At 52.9% G+C, this 23,499-nt stretch overlaps 1 protein-coding gene across 6 annotated transcripts in view; it reads right to left on the bottom strand.

Annotated features, from left to right (window-relative positions):
- Positions 1-4,941: 4,941 nt before the first annotated feature.
- Positions 4,942-23,499, bottom strand: part of SYT3 (synaptotagmin 3) — a 29,165-nt gene continuing 10,607 nt past the window's right edge. For 2 of the 6 annotated variants that reach the window (XM_054464901.2, XM_054464903.2), the window contains exons 2-11: positions 22,804-22,941; positions 21,042-21,204; positions 16,055-16,580; positions 13,577-13,964; positions 12,430-12,648; positions 8,853-8,973; positions 8,311-8,482; positions 8,080-8,212; positions 5,616-5,684; positions 4,942-5,445 (exon numbers count right to left, since the gene is read on the bottom strand). In XM_054464901.2, coding sequence (XP_054320876.2) covers positions 5,619-5,684; positions 8,080-8,212; positions 8,311-8,482; positions 8,853-8,973; positions 12,430-12,648; positions 13,577-13,964; positions 16,055-16,580; positions 21,042-21,189 — 1,773 coding nt within the window. In that variant the 5' untranslated portion in view covers positions 21,190-21,204; positions 22,804-22,941 and the 3' untranslated portion in view covers positions 4,942-5,445; positions 5,616-5,618. Of the gene's footprint in view, positions 5,446-5,615; positions 5,685-8,079; positions 8,213-8,310; positions 8,483-8,852; positions 8,974-12,429; positions 12,649-13,576; positions 13,965-16,054; positions 16,581-21,041; positions 22,618-22,803; positions 23,174-23,499 lie in introns of those variants that run through there. The other 4 variants (XM_054464902.2, XM_054464897.2, XM_063657955.1 and 1 more) reach the window with 4 other exon arrangements.

The following is a 23,499-nucleotide window of genomic DNA, read 5'->3' on the forward strand; positions in this document are numbered from 1 at the left end:
CATACTTACTGGGTATTTGTGAGTTTCTTTGTGAGTATGTTGTACTTCAATAATTTTATTTTTTTGAAACTGGGTCTCTGTTGTCCAGACTGGACTGCAGTGGCTCAACCATGGCTCACTGCAGCCTTGACCTCCTGGGCTCAAGTGATCCTCCCACCTTAGCCTCTTGAGTAGCTGGGACTACAGGTGCACACCATGGTACCTGGCTATTTATATATATATATTTTTAAAGAGATGGAGTCTTGCTATGTTGCCAAGGCTGGGTCTCGAACTCCTGGGCTCTAGTGATCCTCCCATCTCAGTCTCTCAAAGTGCTGGGATTACAGGCATGAGCCACCGAGCTTGGCAATAATTTTTTTAAAGGCCAGTTTTTTGTCTCTTGAAAGTGGAGGAGTCTTGGCAAGTCCAGCAAATGGCATATACCATTTTGTTTCTCTTCTCTCCCCTTTCAAGTGAGAATTGTGATTGTTTTCTGGTTTTTCCTCCACTGTTATACATAGGGGTGGGTTGCTGAGGGGGCTACAATTTCATTTAACATTAATTTTTTTTTAGATGGAGTCTCGCTCTGTCACCAGGCTGGAGTGCAGTGGCACAATCTCAGCTGACTGCAACCTCAGCCTCCCAGGTTCAAGTGATTCTTCTCCCTCAGACTCCTGAGTAGCTGGGATTATAGGTGTGCGCCACCATGCTGGGCTGACAGGGTTTCACCATGTTGGCCAGGTTGGTCTTGAACTCCTGACCTCAGGTGATCCACTTGCCTTGGCCTCCCAAAGTGCTGGGATTACAGGTGTGAGCCACCGTGCCCAGCCTTAACATTAATTTTCAGGATCAAGAGAGACTCCATGTGCCCTTGATGAAAGAAATAGCCAATATCCAGAAATCTTGGTCTGAGGATTGGATGTGGCTTTGGGATCCCTCCCTTTGCAGAAGGGGTGAATGCTTCTGCAGTTGCACTAGAGATAGTTATATTATGTTAGGTGGGAGTATTAGTTTTAGCCAACTTTATCAAGATATAATTTGTGTACAAAAAAAGTATCAATATTTCAAAAAGATATTTGCAACCCACTTTCATAGCAGCATTATTTACAATACCCAAAGGGTGAAGGAGGCAACCCAGCTGTTCATCAACGAATAAATGGATAGACAAAAAGTGGTATATACACATAATGAAATTTTTTTTTGAGATGGAGTCTCCCTCTGTCGCCCAGGCTGGAGTGCAGTGGCGCGATCTTGGCTCACTGCAACCTCCACCTCCCTTGTTTAAGTGATTCCCCTGCCTCAGCCTCCCGAGTAGCTGGGACTACAGGTGCCTGCCACCACGCCTGGCTAATTTTTTGTAGTTTAGTAGACATGGAGTTTCACCACGTTGGCCAGGATGGTCTCGATCTCCTGACCTCGTGATCCGCCTGCCTCTTCCTCCCGAAGTGCTGGGATTACAGGTGTGAGCCACTGCGCCTGGCCCATAATGGAAAATTATTTAACCTTAAAAAGGAAGGAAATGCTAACACATGCTACAACATGGGTGAAGCCTGAGGACATTCATGCTAAGTGAAACAATCCCATCACAAAAAGACAGATGCTGTATGATTCCACTTACATGAGGTACCTAGAGTAGTCAAATTCATAGGGAATTTCCCAGAGAGTGGAACGTGCTTCCCAGGGGCTGGGAAGAGAAGGGAGTGGGAGTTGCTTGATGGGAACAGTTTCAATTCTACAAGAGGAAAGAGTGGAGATGAGTAGGGGTGATGATTGCACAACAATGCAACTGTACACTTAAAATTGGCTAAGTCCTGGGGAGGTGGCTCATGCCTGTAATCTCAGCTACTCTGGAAGCTGAGGCAGGAGAATCGCTTGAACCGGGGAAGCGAAGGTTGCAGTGAGCCAAGATCATGCCATTGCACTCCAGCCTGGGCATTGCAGTGAGACCTGTCTCAAAAAAAAAAAAAAAAAAAAAATTGGCTAAGATGGTAAAGTTTGTGTTATGTGTATTTTGCAACAATGTACAAGAATTTAAATGCACCAATTTTAAGCGCAATGAATTTTGACAAATATATTCAGTTGTGTGATCACTTCCATCATCTGGAAAGATTCCCTGTGTCCACTAGTAATCAATCTCTCCATAACCACTGCCACTGCCCCCAGTCAACCACTAATCTGTTTTCTGCCCCTGCATATTAGCCTTTTCTTTTCTCTTTTCTTCTTTTCTCTTCTCTTCTTTTCTTTTACTCTGTCACCCAGGCTGGAGTTCAGTGGTGTGATCTCAGCTCACTACAACCTCCGCCTCCTGGGTTCAAGCCATTCTCCTGCCTCAGCCTCCCAAGTAGCTGGGATTACAGGCACTCGCTACCACACCCAGTTAATTTTTGTATTTTTAGTAGAGATGGGGTTTTACCATGTTGGCCGGGCTGGTCTTGAACTCCTGACCTCGTGATCCACCTGCCTCGGCCTCCCAAAGTGCTGGGATTACAGGGTGAGCCACCGTGCCTGGCCTCTTTCTTTCTTTCTTTCTTTCTTTTTTTTTTTTTTTTTTGAGTTGGAGTCTCACTCTGTTGCCCAGGCTGGAGTGCAGTGGCATGATCGGCTCACTGCAACCTCCGCCTCCCAGGTAGCTGGGATTACAGGTGCCAGGCTGGTTTTGAACGCCTGATCTCAAGTAATCTGCCTGCCTCGGCCTCCCAAAGTGCTAGGATTACAGGCGTGAGCTACCATGCCCGGCCCATATTAGTGTTTTCTTTCTACAATTTCACAAAACTGGAATCCTACAGCATATACCCTTGTATCTGGCTTGTATCACACGGCATCATGTTTTTGAGATGCAGCCCAGCGGTGCCATCACAGCTCACTGCAGCCTCAAACTCCTGGGCTCAAGTGATCCTCCTGCCTCAGCTGCCAGAGTAGCTGGGACTACAGGTGAGCACCATCATGCCTGGATAATTTTATTATTATTAATTATTATTATTATTATTATTTGTAGAGACAGGGTCTTGCTATGCTGCCCAGGCTGGTCTCGAACTCCTGAGCTCAAGCAATACTCCCACCTCGAGCTCCAAAGTAGCTGGAACTACAAGTGAACATCACCATGCCCGGCCAATTTTTTTTTTTTTTTTAAGAGAATCTCACTATGTTACCTGGTCTCAAACCCCTGGGCTTGAGCGATCCTCCTGCCTTAGCCTCCCAAAGTGCTGGGATTTACAGGCATGAGCCACTGTGCCTGGTGGTTACTACCACATTAACTTCAGACTTCTGGCCTCCAGTGTGAGACAATAAATTTCTGTTGTTTTCAGCTAGGTTACTGTAACTTGTTACATCAGCCCTAGCAAACTGACACAGTGATTGGACCAATTTTTGCAGTGGGAGTTTTTGAAATGTTGTGTCCCAGAATGTAGATGTGAATTAGTGTGAAGTAGCTGAGGGTAGAATGTAGTGGACACCTACCTACTACTTTGAGGGACTGTCCCTTGCCCATTGCCGTGTGATTCATTTGGAACTGTCAGTCAAGGGACCCCTACATACTGGCTTCCAGGAGATGAATTCATCCGTTCCGCAAAAAGGGATGAGGTCCTGAGGGGCTTTGGACCAATCCCGGGCAAGATGGGCAGGGAGGAGGAGGAGGAGTCAGAAAAGGCAGGAGGCGGGCCCAAGAGTCGGCTCCAAACTGGACCCAGTGATTGGCCCGGGGTGTCTCCAAGGTCTGAGCTGGACCAATCAGAATCCTGTACCTGAATGACACAGCCGCTGAGAGCCAGCTGATTCTCACATTGTTTCCTCTGAAGTTATCTGCTCTGAAGGCAATTACAACAAGTCCTATTCATTTCTTGCAGTGGCAGCAGATCCTGTTAATTTCCTACCCAACAGTAGTTCCCCTCCCCGTGCTTCCTATAGGCAAAGCCCGCACTCCACCATGGGGACTGGAAATGACAGATGTTCACTACCCAGACCGCTTTGCAACTCGGGGTAGCCACACAGCCGGGTTCTGGCAAGAGAGAAATAAGGAGAATTATTCTGAGGAGGAAAAAAGGGGAACACAGAAGGAGGCCCCGGTCTACACTGCCTGATTTAGATTCCGGTGTGTGAGAACACGATGCTGCTATAGACAGTTTGTACTCAGGAGGGGAACGAACACCAATCTCAGAGATGCCAACCAGAGCCTAATGTTGTTGAGCAGCTGAACCAACCCTGGGACTGTCTTTTAAAAATTTGATATGCAAACACGCAAAAAAATCTTTCTCTTTCAGTTGGGAAGGTTTTTTTTTTTTTTTTTCAGCCGAAGGTATCATAACAGATACAGCATTATACACCTGGAGCTCCAAGTGGCCATCTCATTGCCACTGCAAACACCTACCTGAGAGAGAAGCCAATAGCCAGGCGCGGTGGCTCACGCCTGTAATCCCAGCGCTTTGGGAGGCCAAGGCGGGCAGATCACAGGAGGTCAGGAGTTTGAGACCAGCCTGCCAACATGGTGAAACCCGTCTCTACTAAAAATACAAAAAATTAGCCAGGCGTGGTGGCAAGCGGCTGTAATCCCAGCTACTCAGGAGGCTGAGGCAGGAGAATTGCTTGAAACCGGGAGGTTGCAGTGAGCCGAGATCACACCACTGCACTCCAGCCTGGGCAACAAGAGCGAAACTCCATCCAAAAAAAAAAAAAAAAAGAGGAAAGCAGAAGTGAGAATCCCTTGAACAGCTGGATCTAACCATGCCTGAAGTCCCTCTGTGTTCATAGGCTTTCCATGGACAGAGGTCTTTCAATTCTGTTTATGGCTTTGGGTTGAATTTTGTGTTCTGTACTCACAATGATCCCGACTAACACCATTTTTATAAACTGAGGCTCAGAGAGATCATTAAGTTGCCCAGTCATTGAACGAAACACAAATTTGTCTGCTTGCAGAGCCAGCATATTCCAATCCAGTTTCCCAGTCTCAGAGAGGACAGGAGACCCAGGTGGAGTGAGACCCACGGAGTGTGTTTATTCTGGCGTTGATAGCAGCAGCGGTGGGGGGACCGGCCAGACGCGGGGTGTGGCGAACAGAAGGGGTGGACACAGGTGTGTGTGTGTCTGAAAGGACAGAGAGGATTGGCCCATTGACATTCACGGCAAGAACAAGGGTCGGGACACCGAGTCTTGGACAAACAGCAAAGAGACAGAGACAGACAGAGGGGTTTTGGGGGGCAGGGGTCCCCCAGACATGCATGGCCCCTCGCCTCGAGGGGGAGCCCCAGGGAAGAAAAGACAGACACAGTGGAGGCTGAATGCCCCCCACCCTGAAAGAAGGAGCTGGGCCGGCCTCCTCTCATCCTCTCGCTTCCAGGGGTAGGAAGCCTAGGGCCAGGGCTGCCCTGCACCAGCAGCTCGGACGTTATGGCTTCAAGGAGATGAATTCACGGTCCGGGCAGGAAAGGATAGGGTCCTGAGGGAGCCTGGTCCGATCCCGGGCCTAGGCCAGACCTGCACGATGGAGCAGGAAAGGAGGGGTCAGCAATGGCAGAGAACTGCATCACCACCTCCTGTAGCTCCACCACCACCCAGAGATCTAGGAGTCCCAGGCCCAGCCCCTCCTCCCTCAGACCCAGGAGCCCAGGCCCTCAGCCCCTCTTCCCTGTGGCCAGGCTCCTTACCCCTCACTCGGAATTCTCTTTCTCTGATAGTCCTTTGCTGCCTTTTGTGAAGCTGGTCAAAGTCTTTTCCTAAAGGAGAAAGTCCAGAAGGTTCGGGAGTGAGGGATAGAGAGTTTAAACAGATGCTAATCATCAACAGGAGAAGACGTCAATCCTGTTTCATTATTTAGGACGCGCTTTCTCACTTGGCCCTGAAGTGACGGACAGATGGTATTACAATTCCATTCTACAGATGGGGAAATTGAGGCACAAAAAAGAGTCTCTGCAAATGCGAGGAGAGATGAGGCTGTAGGGATGAGTGGGGCAGGTCCTGCATGGTATCAGAGGGGCTGAGACTCTGTCCTGGGGCCACTGGGGAGCCACGGGAGGGCTGTGAGCAAGGAAGGGGAGGGGAAGCTCTGGGTGTAGAAGGATCTTCTGGGGCCACAGGGAGCACAAGGGGCTGAAATTCATGGGCAGTGTCAGGACTCGGCCTAGACTCTGTGCCACCAGCGTTGCCCAACATGGGCAGTGGCTCACCAGAAACTCCTGGGAAGGTTTGTGGGATGGATGAATGAGTGAATGACAGAAGGAGGGAGTAGCTTCCATCCTATCCACCTTAGTAGAGTCCCCGTCTTTTCCAATCTCAAATCTGAGTTGTGTGCCCAGGTGTTGGGTCCCTCATGATCACTGGAAAAAAGCCCACAGCAGGGCCAGACTAAATCTGGTGATGTGGTGAAAGTTTTACTCAGTACTAAATGTAAATGTGTGCCCCAAATGCAGCAATCAAGATAAAGAATATTTAATGCAATATTGGCCAGGCGCGGTGGTTCACGCCTGTAATCCCAGCACTTTGGGAGCCCAAGGTGGGTGGATCACTTGAGGTCGGAAGTTTGAGACCAGCCTGGCCAACATGGCAAAACCCTGTCTCTACAAAAATAAATAAATAAATTAATTAATAAATTAATTAATTAAAAAAAATTAGCAGGGTGAGGTGGCACACGCCTGTAGTCCCAGCTACTTGGGAGGCTGAAGGAGGAGAATCACTTGAACTCAGGGAGGGGGAGGTTGCAGTGAGCCAAGACTGCAACACTGCACTCCAGCCTGGGTGACAGAGTGAGACTCTGTCTCAATAATAACAATAATAATAATAATAATAATGCAATATTTAAAAAAAATCAAAATTAATGCAAAAAAATCAATGATGAACAAAATATCAAATTTTTTAAAAAGGCCAGTCTCATGCCACATCAGACTGCTATTTCAAAGGAAATGTATGTGTCCCCATATACTTGCTTTTTTTTTTTTTTTAAGGAGAGGGGTTCTTGCTCCATTGCCCAGGCTGGAGTGTGGTGGTGAGATCATAGCTCACTGCAGTAACAAACTCCTGGGCTCAAGGGATCCTGCCTCAGCCTCCTGAGTAGCTGGGACTACAAGCACACACTACATGCCTAGCTAATTCCTAAATTATTTTTGTAGAGACAGGCTCTCCCCATGTTGCCCAGGCTAGTCTTAAAGTACCAGGCTCAAGTGATCCACCCACCTTGGCCTCCCAAGGCCTGTGCTGGGATTACAGGCATGAGCCACTGCACCCTGCCCAAGTTTTTATATATTTTTTCTAAATTTATTTTTCCCGGAATGCTAAACTAGTTGAAAAATACTGAAAAATGAAGTAAATGTGTTGAAATTCACAACATTATTTTATATTTAAATCTTTCATATATACCCTAGACAGAATTTGAATAATTTGACTTTCTTGGCTTTTAATGGAGGCAAATCTGTCAATAACACTTTATAAATCTACTTCTTTGCTCCTCTTGTTTTCTATTGAGAGAATGTCCATGTTTGATTATTTCTCCTGATGAAGTAAGATCTTAAATGACTTTTTTTTTTTTTTTTTGAGACTTGCTCTGTCGCCCAGGCTGGAGTGCAATGGCGCCATCTCGGCTCACCGCAACCTCTGCCTCCCAGGTTCAAGCGATTCTCCTGCCTCAGCCTCCCAAGTAGCTGGGATTACAGGCGTGCGCCACCACGCCCAGCTAATTTTGTATTTTTAGTAGAGACAGGGTTTCTCCATGTTGGTCAGGCTGGTCTCGAACTCCTGACCTCAGGTGATCCGCCTGCCTCGGCCTCCCAAAGTGCTGGGATTACAGGCGTGAGCCACCGCGCCCAGCCCCCTCTATTTTCAACTTAGCCTCATGGGTAACAACAGCAGCGACCACTTACAGAATGTTTAACTCAGCACATCTCACCTCTATCCTAACAGAAGATGCTATCAACAGTCCCATTTCCTAGTGGGTAAACTGAGGCACAGAGCGCTTGGGTAACTGGCTCTAAGCCGCACAGCTAAAGTTGGCACAGCAGGGATTGAAACCCAGGACGCCTGGCTCTGCGGCTCATAAGCATGCAGGGCGTTCGTTGCATGGATGAAGGGGCCGAGGGTGCACGGGTGCTTGTCAGCGGTCGGTGTGGGACCCCTACTCACCTCCACTAGCTGATGCCAGTGCTCCACGGGCTTGCGGGGGTTGGCCAGCATCTCTGCCCAGTGCTCGCGACCGTGCGGGTCGGCAGCGTCGGGGCCCACGCGGCACACGCCGATCACCTCGTTGTGCCCGATGCTGGGGGTGGGGGTCGGTGAGGACCGTGGAGGGCGGTGGGAGGGCCTGTCCCCACCCCAACCCTCCTGCCTGACCTCCGCCCGGGCCGCGCCCCTCACCAGTCGTAGTCCACCACGGCGATGCTGAGCCCCACGTTCTCCACGCTCTCGGGGGCCACGTCGAACACCAGCGCCTCATTATACGTGGGGTTCAGTGTGTTCTTCTTGATGGAGGTTTTCCGCTTCTTCAGACGCCGCCCCTCGCTGATCAGAGAGGCCTTCACGTAGGGGTCTGGGAACAGCAATGAAGTAAGGAACAGAGACTCCCTCCCTCAGACCTAGGGGTCCAGGACCCCAGGCCCCGAGCCCCTCCTCCCTCAGACCCAGAGGTCCGGGACCCCAGGCCCCCAGCCCCTCCTTCCTCAGACCCAAGAGTCCAGACCTCGGGTCCTCCTTTCTCAGAACCAGGAGTCCAGGCCCACGGCCCCTCCTCCCTAAGACCCAGGAATCCAGAACCCCGGCCCCTCCTCCCTCAGACCCAGGAGTCCAGGCCCCCGGCCCCTCCTCCTTCAGACCCAGGAGTCCAGATCCCCAGCTCCTCCTCCCTCAGACCCAGGAGTCCAGGCCCCCAGCCCCTCGTGCCTCAGACCCAGGACCCTCACCTGAGAAGCCAGTGAGGTCCATCGCTTTGAGGTTAGAGGCTTTGATGATGGTCACGGTGAGGCGCCCGGCCGTGGGGAGGTAGCAGAGTGAGAAGTTGAGCTCCCCAAGATCTGCCTTTTCCTGCAGTTGGGGAAGAGGTCAGTGATATCTTGCCTCAGCCCCTCTTCAACTCTCCCTGATTTTCTCTCCCATCGGAGCCTCCTGCTTTCCACCCTGACATCCAGGGCTCAGGCTTCCCATCCACTTAACAATCTGACTCTGGGCCAAGGCCCAGTAACTCCCTGGCCACAGCTACCCATGACCGTCGAAGCTTATTTGTTCTGCACGAAAGATTGGAAGACGCATGAGTGAGGGGGGAGAGAGAGGAGGGGAGAGACTGAGAAGGTGAGAGAGAGAGAAAACACAAAGAGAAATAGACTGAGACAGAAGCCAAAACACTGAGGGATGCAGCTGGAAAGACAGACCCACAGGCAAAGTTCTAAAGTCAGAGGGACAGAGGCCCAGAGACAGAGACAGAGACCCAGAGAGAGAGGAGGACAGAGGCCTAGAGAGAGAGGGGGACAGAGACCCAGAGAGAGAGGGACAGAGACCCAGAGAGAGAGGGGGACAGAGACCCAGAGAGAGAGGGACAGAGACCCAGAGAGAGAGGGACAGAGACCCAGAGAGAGAAAGGGGGACAGACACCCAGAGAGAGAGGGACAGAGACCCAGAGAGAGAGGGGGACAGAGACCCAGAGAGAGAGAGGGACAGAGACCCAGAGAGAGAGGGGGACAGAGACCCAGAGAGAGAGGGGGGGACAGAGACCCAGAGAGAGGGGGACAGAGACCCAGAGAGAGAGAGAGGGACAGAGGCCCAGAGAGAGAGGGGGACAGAGACCCAGAGAGAGAGGGACAGAGGCCCAGAGAGAGAGGGGGACAGAGACCCAGAGAGAGAGAGGGACAGAGGCCCAGAGAGAGAGGGACAGAGACCCAGAGAGAGAGAGGGACAGAGACCCAGAGAGAGAGAGACAGAGACCCAGAGAGAGAGGGACAGAGGCCCAGAGAGAGAGGGACAGAGGCCCAGAGAGAGAGGGACAGAGGCCCAGAGAGAGAAAGATATATATATATATATACAGAGAGAGAGACTCAGAGAGAGACAGAGGCCCAGAGAGAGAGGGGGACAGAGACAGTGGGTTGGGGGTGCATAAAGACCCAGAGAGAGTGATAGTTACCTAGAATTAGAGTGGAGGGGCAGAGACCAGAGAGCGAGAGAGAAACCTAGACTCAGACACCCTACTCCCTGCACTGAGAGAGAGAGAGAGAGAGGCTGACTCAGACAGAGTGGGACAAAGACCAAGCAGACACACACACAAACCAGCCTGAGAGAGGGCAGCAGATTCATCAACCTCCACCGAAGTTTCCAGGACCGCCCCCAACCCTGACACACAGGCTGGAGCCACGCTGGAGCTAGTTGGGAGCTTTGACCAACCTGGCCTAGCCCTGCAGCCTCCCAGTTGTGCCCACCCAGGGCCCTGGACTCCCTACTCGCTCCCCTCAGGGCATCTGCCCAGGCTGCCCCTCTGCCAGAACACTCTTCCCTCTATCTCCTCCCTGGCCTTTGAGCCTCCCCTCGTTCCACAAGCTCCCAGATCCCCCACAGCCCTGCAGAGGCTCCTCCTGTGCCTCCCCATAACCCTGGCCCCTGAGGCCTGACCACCTAGACCTGGAGCTGCCGAGGGCTCCCTGGGGTCCCCAGGCCCTGCTCCTGAAAAAACAGTGGTTGAAGAAATGAATGAAGGCTGGGTGCAGTGGCTGATGCCTGTAATCCCAGCAGTTTGGGAGGCTGAGGTGGGCGGATAACCTGAGCTCAGGAGTTCGAGACCAGCCTGGCCAACATGGCGAAACCTTGTCTCTACTAAAAATACAAAAATTAGCCGGGCGTGGTGCCGGGAGCCTGTAATCCCAGCTACTTGGGTGACTGAAGCATGAGAATCACAATCACTTGAACCCGGGAGGTGGAGGTTGCAGTGAGCTGAGATTGCGCCGCTGTACTCCAGCCTGGGTGACAGAGAGAGACTCTGTCTCAAAAAACAAAACAAAACAGAGAGAGAGAGAATGTATGAATCAGTGGAATGAGTGAGGAAAACCTCAAGTGATGATGATGGCGAGAGAAAATGAGAAGGGTGAGCACAAGAATGAGGCCAGCATGGATACAGAGAGAAGGCCCTGGCATGGGGCTGCCACGGGTGATAACTGAGAGTAGGAGCTGGTGGAACACACAGGGGCCCTGGGACCTTGGAATGGGGCACTTCAATCTCAAAGGCTGGGCTTGGGGGCCAAGCAGGCAGGCTGGGGAGAGCCCCATGAAGAAGCCTACAGGAAGAGCTATAGGCACCCAGCTCAACTGGACATCTGTCATTGAACAGATGGGGAAACTGAGGCTCAGAGAAGGAAAGGACCTTGAGGAGGTCTAGTCCTCTCCTGATATTAAGGCTGCCCTCCCCACAACACACACACAGCTACCCCAGATTGGCAGAGAACTGGAATGTTGGATGATCCACAGATTAGGTTGGAGCGGGGGTGCTGTAGAGTTGAGGATCTGAGATTTGATGGGGCAGAAGGGCTCAGGACACACACAACAAGTACCTAAGAATGGGGCTGGGGAGGGATTGGAGGTACAGGGAGAATGAGATACTGGAGGGCAGGGGTCGCAAGGAATAAGGAAGAAGCCATTGGGCCCTATAATCTGCATGCTGGGAGAATTGAGGAGTGTCGGCATATTGGGGATCCCAGGATGGCTGAGGCCTGGGGGATCAGGCTATCAGCGTTCGGGCAGGGACCGTGAAAAAACAGAGGGTCAGAATATGAAAGAGTTCCAACGTCTGGGGTTGGGAAAATTCAGAAGTTCAGAGATTAGAGAGGGATTGGGGCTTCCAGAAGTCCAGACACTGGAAAGTCAGGAAGTTGGAAGGTAAGAAGTCTGGGGTGAGAGAGAAGTCGTGGGGTTGAGGCAGGAAGGCATCTGATGATAAAGTGGGTGAGAGGGTGGAAAATCGGATCCAGGCCTGATGCTAACATTTGGCGATGTTTAGGAGAGGAAAGGTGTCCATTGTACCATTATCTGTTCTTTTTTTTTTTTTTTTTTGAGACGGAGTTTCACTCTTGTTGCCTAGGCTGGAGAGCAATGTCATGACCTCGGCTCACCACAACCTCCACTTCCTGGTTCAAGTGATTCTCCTGCCTCAGCCTCCCGAGTAGCTGGGATTACAGGCACGTGCCACCACGCCCAGCTAATTTTTGTATTTTTAGTAGAGATGGGGTTTCTCCATGTTGGCCAGGCTGGTCTCGAACTCCCAACCTCAAGTGATCTGCCCACCTCGGCCTCCAAAAGTGCTGGGATTACAGGCGTGAGCCACGGCGCCCGGCCCATTCTCTATTCTTGCCTGTAAGTTTGCAGTCTTCCCCAGTGTGATACATTTTAACAGAAAAATGTGGGGACAAGAAGTGAGGAAGTTATGAACTCTGAGGGCAGGGCGCTTGCAACCCGGGGGGTCTCAGGGCCCTGGGAAGGGGAAGGTCAGGGGAGAGGGCCACTGACCGAGCCGCCCTCCACGATGTCTCTCCAGAGCGGGCGGTCAGGGGGCTGCTCGGCCAGCTCCAGGAGGTTGTCCAGCACCACCTGGCCGATGAGGTCGTGCCGCGAGAAGCGGTCAAAGTCATAGACGCTGAAGTGCAGTTTGCGTTGGGCCAGCTCAGCCAGGGGCACCGAGAATTGAAACGTCTCATTGAAGACGGGGTTCAGGGTCTTCCTGTGCACCTGGTGGTGGTGGGCAACAGGAGACAGACACCGTGCCCATGAGCCCCTCCTCCACGGGATCCAGGAGTCCAGGCCCCCAGCCCCTCCTCTCTCAGACCCCGGAGTCCAGGCCCAGCACCTCCTCCCTCAGACCTAGGAGTCCAGGCCCCCAGCCCCTCCTCTCTCAGACCCCGGAGTCCAGGCCCAGCACCTCCTCCCTCAGACCTAGGAGTCCAGGCCCCCAGCCCCTCCTCCCTCAGACCCAGGAGTCCAGACCCCCAGCCCCTCCTCCCTCAGACCCAGGAGTCCAGGCCCCCAGCACCTCCTCCCTCAGACCTAGGAGTCCAGGCCCCCAGCCCCTCCTCCCTCAGACCCAGGAGTCCAGACCCCCAGCCCCTCCTCCCTCAGACCCAGGAGTCCAGGCCCCCAGCCCCTCCTCCCTCAGACCCAGGAGTCCAGGCCCCCAGCCCCTCCTCCCTCAGACCCAGAAGTCCAGGACAAGCCCCTCCTCCCTCAGACCCAGGAGTCCAGACCCCCAGCCCCTCCTCCCTCAGACCCAGAAGTCCAGGCCCCCAGCCCCTCCTCCCTCAGACCCAGGAGTCCAGACCCCCAGCCGCTGCTTCCTCAGACCCAGGAGTCCAGACCCCCAGCCCCTCCTCCCTCAGACCCAGGAGTCCAGACCCCTAGCCTCTGCTTCCTCAGACCCAGGAGTCCAGGCCCCCAGCCCCTCCTCCCTCAGACCCAGAAGTCCAGGACAAGCCCCTCCTCCCTCAGACCCAGAAGTCCAGGACAAGCCCCTCCTCCCTCAGACCCAGGAGTCCAGACCCCCAGCCACTGCTTCCTCAGACCCAGGAGTCCAGGCCCCCAGCCCCTCCTCCCTCAGACCCAGGAGTCCAGACCCTTAGCTCCCTCTCTGTGGGACCCCAGTGTCCAGCCCGCTGCTCCGGACCTTGGTCTGAAACTTTTTCTTGCGGTCAGGCAGCAGGTAGATCTTGACGTAGGGGTCTGAGAAGCCGTTGGAGTCCTTGGCGGGGAGGTCCAGGGCCTGCAGGATCCTCACCACCAGCTGGTCCGAGCCATAGAGGTACCGCAGGGCGAAGCTGATGCGGCCACAGGGTGCCCCTGTGCCTGCCTCTCCAGAGCCTGGGCCCCCACCGCTCCGCCGGCCACCAGGGCCAGTCCCCTGGTACAGCTCTGGCTTAATCTGCCCAATGAGTTTGGCTTTTTCCTCGCCGCCAGGCAGGGGCAAGGGCAGGGCAGGTGGCCGCTCCTCACTGCTGGGGTCCGGCTGGGAAGTCAGAGTCTGCTGGGTGAGGGGTCGGGGCAGGGCTGGGTACCTGTAGGGGTAGGGGAAGACCGAGGTGAGGTCGGTGGCTCTGATCTTCGACTGCATGCAGAGACCTGGGAGACTCCTCCCTGCCTTTCCCTCCATCCCCCAGCCAGGTGGCCACAAGTCCCCTCCTTTGCTCACTGTGTGAGCTTGAGGAAGCCACTGTGCTCTCTGAGCCTCAGTTTCCCCATTGGTATCTGGGGGCATTCCTTCCCTCCCTCCCTCCCTTCTTTCCTTCCTTCCTTCCTTCTTTTTTGAGATGGATTTTTGCTCTTGTCGCCCAGGCTGGAGTGCAAAGGCGCGATCTCGGCCCACTGCAACCTCTGCCTCCCAGGTTCAAGCGATTATCCTGCCTCAGCCTCCCGAGTAACTGGGATTACAGGCGCCCACTACCATACCCGGCTAATTTTTATATTTTTAGCAGAGATGGGGTTTCACCATGTTGGTCAGGCTGGTCTTAAACTCCTGACCTCAGATGATCTGCCCGCCTCGGCCTCCCAAAGTGCTGGGATTACAGGCATGAGCCACCACACCCAGCCTGATTCTTCCCATTTCAAAGCTAGCTCCAGCCCAGACCTGTGCATGCACCAGCTTCCAGTAACCTCCTTTGGACCTCAAGCTGGTGACCCAGGATGCTTCTCCATGGACCCCTGGCGCCCCACATAACACAGACCTTCTTTGAACCCTCTTCTGCCCTTAATCTCCCTGGCCGTCTCTCCTCTCTATCCCCACTGTCCTGGTCACAGCTCAGGCCTTGTCCTCTCCTGGACTCTCAGCCTCCAGTGTCTCCCTCCAGCCCATTCCCATATGGCCCCAGAGGGTTCCTTCTACACCCAGAGCTGAGCCTACCCCTCCCCTGCTCACAGCCCTCCCATGGCTCCTCAGTGCCCTCAGGACAAAGTCCCAGACCCTCAGGCGGGCACTGAAAGCCCCATGTGGTCTGGTGTCTGTAGCCACATCTCTGAAGTTTTCTTTTTTCTTTCTTTCTTTTTTTTTTTTTTGAGATGGAGTCTCGCTTTGCTGCCCAGGCTGGAGTACAGTGGTGCAATCTTGGCTCCCGGGTTCAAGAGATTCTCCTGTCTCAGCCTCCTGAGTAGCTGGGATTACAGACACACACCAACATGCCCAGCTTTTTTTTTTTTTTTTTGTATTTTTAGTAGAGATGGGGTTTCACCATATTGGCTAGGCTGGTCTCGAACTCCTGACCTCAAGTGATCTGCCCACCTCGGCCTCCCAAAGTGCTGGGATTACAGGCATGAGCCACTGCGCCCAGCCTGAAGTTTTCTTTTTTTCAAACTTATTCTCATGCCTTGGTGACTAAGGCTTGGTGCCCTGGCTGTCCCCTTGGTGTGGGCTGTCCTCACAATGCACTAGGATCTTGTTCTTCTCTTGTCTTTGCCTGGGCCGCCCCTTTCACCTGGAATCCCCAGGTCACAGCCCTGCCTCTTTGCCTTCCTAACTCTCCCTCAGCCTGCGGGTCTCAGCTGAGACATCTCCACCTCCAGGAAGCTCCCAGCCTTCTCCCAGCTGCGGTTCCCTGAGCTGCTTTCCTGTCTCACCAACCTGGCTACACCAGGACAGCCAGTCTGGGGGCCGCCTCCCCTGCGCTGTGAGTGACAGGAGGGCAGAGTCTGGTGTTTTCCTAACACCCCTCTCAGGCCTAGTTTATATTAGTGCTCAATATACATTTACATGTATATTGAGGAATAATGAATGAAGGAACTCCAGGTCCCACTACCAATCCTGGCTTAGGGTGAAAGGGGGTGAACTGCCTTGTGCCACAGGGGACTTGGGGATCCAACCTCATTCTCCTCTACTTTCCTGTCCTAAGTCCTGCCCCCAGTCTCCTCCCTCTGGACCCAGGAATTCAGGCCCCCAGTCCCCTACTCCTTCTGGTCCAAGGGGTCTAGACCCCACAGCCCCAACCTCCCTCAGATCCAGGAGTCTAGGGCCCCAGCCTCCTCTTTCCCTAAGATCCAGAAGTCAATACCCCGATTCCCCTCCAAATCCCAAACTCATAAGAGCCATAGATAGGAAAGAGACACAGAGGAGGAGCAGAAGTTCAGAGTGGACCCCCAACCCAGTATCCTCTCTCACCTGGTGGTGGGTGCCAGGCTTGTGACCTGCTGATGTGACTGGGCACTGGGCAAGCCCCCACCACTGGGGGGCAGCAGGAGCAACCCAGAGCCTGCTCCCCCCTCAGAGGGCAGCTCAGGGGATGTTTGGCTCGGTTTGACCCCAGCGGCCACTGCTGCTGCTGCAGCCTCTGGATACGAGTCCATGTCCAAGTAGGAGGGCTCAGGGGTGTCAGAACCCCCCAGGCTGCCTGGCTCCAGCAGCTCAGCAAAGGGTGGATGGTGGGTGGCATGGGCATGGTGGTGTGGGCCGCCCAGCAGAGGATGGCCACCCAGGCCAGCCCCCAGGTGGTGCCCGCCGCCGCCTACCAGGCCTGCCAGCCCGACACCAGGGCCTAGGTCTTTGCGCAGGGGGCCACCGCCCACTGCCGAGCCTCCCTTGTCCCGCCAGGGCACCCAGCACAACTTCCAGGACACGAAGAGAGAGACACCCAGAAGCACAATGCCACAGAATGTCACGATGACCGACAGCAGGCTCACGGAGATGTCTGGAGAGAACGAGGACAGAGGTAGGGGTCAGGATGGGGTCACAGTACATCCTCCTTCTGCTGTCCCCAAAGAGTTAACCCTTCATATTTGCCATGCAATTGTCCATGCAATTGCAAGTGCCAGGCACTTTACATGTATTACTTAATTTATGTTCTACAACTCTACAAGGTTAAGTATTGTATTTTTTAAAGAGATGGAATCTCTGTTACTCAGGCTGGAGTGCAGTGGCATAATCACAGCTCACTGTACCCTCGAACTCCTGGGCTCAAGCAATCCTCTTACCTCAGCCTCCCAAGAAGCTGGAACTACAGGTATGTGCTATCACACCTGGCTAACTTTTTAATTTTTTTGTAGAGATGAGGTCTTGCTATGTTGCCCAGGCTGGTCTCGAACTCCTGGCCTCAAGCAATCTTCCCACCTTGGCCTCCCAAAGTGCTGTGATTACAGATGTGGCCACTTTGCCCAGCCCAGTAGTTCTATATAACCATTTTAAAGATGAGGCAACTGAGACACAGATTCAGTGATTTGTTTAAGGTTTTACAAGTAATAAATGACAGTTCTAAGATTTGAATCCAACAGTCTCTCTCCAGATTTTATTCTCTTAATCACTAGACTTTGCTGCCTCTCTATAATAGAACACAACATGTGAGGTAGCACCAAGGTCCTCCAAAATGCTCAGAGACGGTCAAGGAAGCATGGATCCTGCATGACACAGTTAGGCAGGGCAGGGTTTAAATCACACTTGCTGTGTGGCCTTGGGAACATATCTTAACCACTCTGAACCTTACATTTTCCATTTTCCAAGTAGGAAAAATCAGTTCTTCCCTCTTATAGTAGTTTGAAGGAATGCAGAAGGTAAATCACATGTGGAAGATAATAACAAATATATCTTGAGGGGTGATTACATACCAGATAGCTCAGTACTTTATAGAGATCAGGTTATTTAAGCCTGCCAGGCACTACACGAGGTTGGCAACATATTTATCCCTGTTTTCCACAAAAGAAAACTGAGGTTTGTATACCTGTAGTCACCTGCTCAAAGTCCATAGCTGGTAGGTGGTAGAGTCAGGATTTAAGTCTGGGAAGCCTGGCTTCAGAGCCCATGGTCTTTATCATGATGCTATCACACCTCAATGCTTCCCAATAAATGGTAGTTCAAATGTGAATTTTTATTAGAATAATAAATCCTATTGCTGCCACTATGTGTGTCCAACACCATCAACACCATAGCTAACACATTCCGAATGCCACATATGTGCTGATATGCCTTGCAGAGAAACCCAAGTACAGAATTGTTCTTACAATCAAAGGTTTTAGGCTTCTTCAGTAATTGGTACCAGGAGTGGGGTTTTTCAGAAATGACCTTCAAGGAATGGGAATTTGTTTTGAAATGGACTTCTGGGTGTTGACAAAGTGAAAGACAGGGAAAATCCCGACTCCTAACAGACAGTAGGTTATGGTGGGGAAGCAGGTAGCTAGGCCATTGCCGGCAAGGACAGCTGAGTGAAACGGCTGTGTCCAGTTACATTAGGGGACACACAGCAGGAAGGGGTTGCCTTCTGGTCCTGGATTGATTAGTGAAGCTATAGTGGTGTGTGACATTAATCCTTATGACATTATATAACTTTGGAATGACTTATCCCATTTTACAGATGAGAAAACAGGCTCTGAGAGAGAGGAAGTGGCCCTGCAGGGACATATAACAGGCACTGGCAGAAGAACTCTGGGTTTCCTTCCCCCCTCCCTCTTGGGGTGCTTTTTTTGGCGGGGGGGCAGAGTCTTGCTCTGTCATCCAGGCTGGAGTGCAGTGGCATGATCTCGGTTCACTGCAGCCTCCACCTCCCAGGTTCAAGCACTTCCTGTGCCTCAGCCTCCTGAGTAGCTGGGACAACAGGTGGGCACCACCACACCTGGCTAATTTTTGTATTTTTGGAATAGATGGGGTTTTGTTATGTTGGCCAGGCTGCTCTTGAACTCCTGGCCTCAGATCCATCCACCTCAGCTTCCCAAAGTACTGGGATTACAGGCATGCACCACCATGCCTGGCCAGAGTGCTCCTTTTTTTTTTTTTTTTTTTGAGACGGAGTCTCGCTGTGTCACCCAGGCTGGAGTGCAGTGATGCGATCTCTGCGGAGTGCAGTGGTGTGATCTCGGCTCACTGCAAGCTCCGCCTCCCGGGTTCATGCTGTTCTCCTGCCTCAGCCTCCCAAGTAGCTGGGACTACAGGCACCTGCCACCATGCCCAGCTAATTTTTTGTTTTTGTATTTTTAGTAGAGATAGGGTTTTTACCATGGATGGTCTCGATCTCCTGACCTTGTGATTTGTCCACCTCAGCCTCCCAAAGTGCTGGGATTACAGGTGTGAGCCACCACACCTGGCCCAGAGTGCTCCTTTTTAAGTGACCAACACTCACTGAGCATTCTGAGTGGCCTGTTAGAAACCAGAGGCAAGGACTTTACGAGCCTCCTGAACACAGGGTGAGTTGAGAAAACAGGGTCATTGTGGAGAAAAATTAAACAGATGCTTTCCCCTACTGCTAGCCTGATTCAGACCCTGTCCAACTCAAAACATGAATCCCACAAACCCTGACAGATTCCCCATTCCTGTCTGCACAGACTGGGGAGCTATTTGGGCGTGGAGAGGTGGTGTAGTTGCGCAGTAGAAGATTCACCTTGCCCAGAGAAAGGTTTGGCCCTTGATCAGCTCCCTGGAACCTCTAAGCCCATGGAATGTCCTGCCTGATTAGAGTGTCTTTGTTTACCTGGGGCCTTGGATCATGTGGCATAGTGTATGCTAACACTGTGGTGTATGCTGGAGGCCTCCAGCTCAACCTCTGGAGGAGCTGGAGACTAAAGTCAGCCACACCAGCAATCAGCCACGTATATGGGACTGACCCCCAATAAAAACCCTGCACACCAAAGCTTAGGTGAGCTTCCCTGGTTCGTAATAGACTGTGCATGCTGTCACACGTCATTGCTGGGGAAATTAAGCACTGTCCATGTGACTCCACTGGGAGAGGATGACTGGAAGCTCACACCTGGTCTGTCCCGGACTCTGCCCTGGGTGCCTTTTCCCTTTGCTGACTTCAGTCTGTATCCTTTTACTGTCATAAACCATAACCATGAGTGTAACAGTTTCCAGCCAGGCGTGGTGGCTCATGCCTGTAATCCCAGCACTTTGGGAGGCTGGGGCGGGTGGATCACTTGAGGTCAGGAGGTCTTGACCAGCCTGGTGAACATGATGAAACCCTGTCTCTACTGAAAATACAAAACATTAACTGGGCGTGGTGGCAGGCGCCTGTAATCCCAGCTACTAGGGAGGCTGAGGCAGGAGAATCACTTGAACCTGGGAGGTGGAGGATGCAGAGAGCCGAGATCCCACCATTAATTACACTCCAGCCTGGGCAATAAGAGTGAAACTCCATCTCAAAAACAAACAAACAGACAAACAAAAACAGTTTCCTGAGTTCTGTGAGTCAATGATTCTAGCAAATCATTGAACCTGAGGGTGGTCGTGGGCACCCCCAGACTACAGTGCTATACTAGACTATGCAGGATTCAATTCTGCCTCTGCCAGCATTGAGCCTCTGGGCAAGTGACTGCTGCTCTCTCGGCCTTATACCTCATGACTGTCACCTGGACATCCTGCACATGAGGTGCCAGGCCCTGCCCTGGTGCTCAGCAAGTGTGATTGTGGCTGTAATCACTCAGCACATGCTTCCACTGGTCACCGTTTCCTCCTCTGGACAATGGCACTCATAATGTTTCCTCATTCCCAGAACCCTGCTGCTTTCTGGCTGTGTGACCTTGGACAGGTCACTTCACCCTTCTCAGCCTCAGTTTCCTCTGTTGAAAATGGGGATTATATGTTCCACAGAGGGTCACTGTGAGTAATCATTGAGATGTGCAAAGGACCTTGCATGCTGCCTGGACCACAGCTGGTGCTCAGTAAGTGAATCCCAGCATTGAATGAATGACCACTATGTGCCAGCATTGTTCTAAGTGCTTCCTAGGTGTTACATCATTTAAGTCTTTCATCTGCTCTATGAAGCATCCCTTTTATTATCCCCATTTTCCAGATGAGGATACTGAGTCCCAGAAGAAGAGTCACTTACCTACAGCCATGCAGTTATTAATAAAGTGAGGGAGATGGGATTTGAACCAAACAAGTCAGTCTGACTCAAGAGCCTGAGATTTACACAAGATGCACAGAGATATCTGAAGGGGGCATTTGGTGGTGGTAGTCAGAGGGAGGCCCACAGGGCAAAACTCAAAAAGCGGACCACACAGCTCCCTCTCCTTGGATCAGAGATTTGGGAGAGGGGCAGCAGCAGGCAGGATGGGGGCAAGACTCTACGAGGGACTGACCCCACAAGCAATGGAAAGCTGAGCAGTTCTGCTCTGAGTCTCCTGGCCATAGTGCAGGCAGGGGGCTGGCCAAGACAGGCAGGGGTGCTGACCTGCATCTGGACCCCGGGGATAGCCTCGGATTCGGTCATTGAACTCCTGGCACCTGTCGTTGGTGTCAGCATCTCGGACCCGCGCACAGAGGTCCGAGACCAGGATGAGTGCCCGCCGGCAGAGGTCATCCTCGTAGTCTCCTGACATGGTGGCCGTCTGGTCCTGTGCGTGGGAGGGATGGGGCAAGGGTGCAGATGGGAAACAGAATGGGAGGGCAGGGTGGCCAGGTGTGGAGATAAGGGTGGAAGGAGACACCGAGCAAAGGAAGGATGGGCAAAGGGGACAGAGATTAGGGGCAGATGGATTAGGGATGGAGATTCGAGGAAGAAGGACAGGGTGACAGGTATTAGAGAGGGATGGACAGGGAAAAGGAATTAGGAGTGGACAGACAAGAGGGCAGAAATTAGGGATGGAGATAGTAGCAGGGACTGGGTAAGTCAAGGAGACAGAGATGGGCATGAGTGGAGTAGAGGACAGAGAACAGGGACAAATGAACGAGGAGGAAGAGACAGAGAAGGCCAGTGAAGGGGCTAAGAATGAGGATGCACAAATAAAGGGATGGACAGATGAGGAAACAAAGATTAGGGCTGCACAGATGAAAGAACAGGAGTTAGGGATGAGCAGACAAGGTGCCAGCCATTCATCATTCATTCATGCAACAAACATCCATCCAGCACCAACTACACCCTACATGCTGTGCTGGTTGCTGCGAATCCAGCAGAGAACAAGGTCCTGGAGTTCCCTGACCTGGTGTCACAATCCAACGAGAGGAGACATAGAGTAAACAAGCAAACAAACACACATAGACAAACCGGTCACTCTCAGACTGTCTGTGAGAAGCGCTCCACAGGACGCAGCTGGAGGATGTGTCACAAAGGAACTCAGAGGGGGGCGGTCAGGGAGGGCTCTCCCAAACCTGAAGGATGACATGGAGCCAGCCACAGGCGGGGGGCAGTGGTGCCAGGGTGGGAAAAGCATTTTAAAGAAAAGCATTTTAGACAGCAGGAGCAGGATGACAGGGGCTTAGGGTAGGAAAGCAGTTGGAAGGTCCAGGGACCAAGGAGGCCAGACTGGGGTAGACGCGGGGAGGGCCAGAGAGAAGGATGGATGCAGGTAGAGAGATAGGAGGTGGATAGGTATGGTGGGAGCTGGGGGTGGAGAGGTGGAGATGCAGAGATGGGGACCGAGTTGAGGGAGGGAGAGATACAGGGAGGGGAGACAGAGATAATGTGAAGGGCAGACTGAGGCTTGGAAGAGATGGAGAGGTGAACAGGCAGGCAGAAGGAAAGTCAAGGATTGAGACTTAGGATGGACAGTGACAAGGAATGAACCGAGGTGTAATTAATTCACGGGGGCTTGAGAGACGAGAGGACGAGAGACGGTGAAGAGGGGCAGGCAGGAGTGTGGGCAGAAATATCTTTGAAAGAGAAACGGTCTAATGGGAGGATGGATGGGTGGGCAAGGACAAGTAGATGATGGCTAGAGATTGCAGATAGACAAAAGGAGAGAGGAGGGCTGGGCAGACAGACATGGGTTCATAAGGGAAGGTTCAGTGAGCACATAAATGAAAGGAGGCTAGGAAGGAGAGGTGGATGTGGGGAGAGCGGGAATTAGTGACACATGGCTCGGAGCCAGGCATCAAGATGGGTTGAAGGGGATGCAGGGGAATTAGGAACAGACAGACCAGGGCTCACAGATGGACAGGTGTCGTGGGGGTGCTGCAGAAGGCCAGGACTCCAAGACAGGCATGGTCACACTCACCTGCGCTTATCTCTGCCGTGTCCTGGGTGGCAGCCGAGACGGCGGCGGGCGGCAGCCCATGGGGGTTCTAGGGCGGACAAGGGGCTGTGGACCCGTTCCCACGCGCTGGGTAATGAGAGGGGATGTCTGATCTAGGGGCTGAGGCCGGGAGAAAAAGCTCAGCTTAAGAGTCACATCTTGCCCGACTCGAGCCAGCTGCCCGACCCGAGGCGACCCACTGGGAGCCCGGCCACCCCCTCCCACCTCCGGGCCCCCAGCTCCCGTTAAGGGCTTAGAGACTACAATTCCCGGCAGGTCTCGCGCTCGCGCTGCTGCGGCTTCATAGACCCGGCGCTGCAGGGTCTGCTGGGAGTTGAAGTCCTCAATGCCTCTCCGGGCTGCAGAGAGGATGGGATTTTTTTTTTTTTTTAAGGTTTTGGGGGGTTAAGATGCTGGGGTCCCAAGACGCTGCAGGGGAGGGGAACGATGTCCGCGACTTCGAAAAGCCACGGAGCCCTAAGTCCGTAGGGGCCACGGAATGGGGAAACGATCCCCCCGCGCTGGGGATCGGTGGGCGAGGGGTGGGGTACACCCAGGTGTTTCGGGACCCCCTTCCAGGGCCACGTGCCCCTCCCCCGGGGTGGCCAGAGAGCGCTGCAGCGCTCCCACTCCCCGGCCCAAGATCCACGCGCCTCTGCATCTACCCCGCTCCCATGC

The sequence above is a fragment of the Pongo pygmaeus genome, chromosome 20 (genome assembly GCF_028885625.2).
Source record: "Pongo pygmaeus isolate AG05252 chromosome 20, NHGRI_mPonPyg2-v2.0_pri, whole genome shotgun sequence".
Lineage (NCBI taxonomy): Eukaryota > Metazoa > Chordata > Mammalia > Primates > Hominidae > Pongo > Pongo pygmaeus.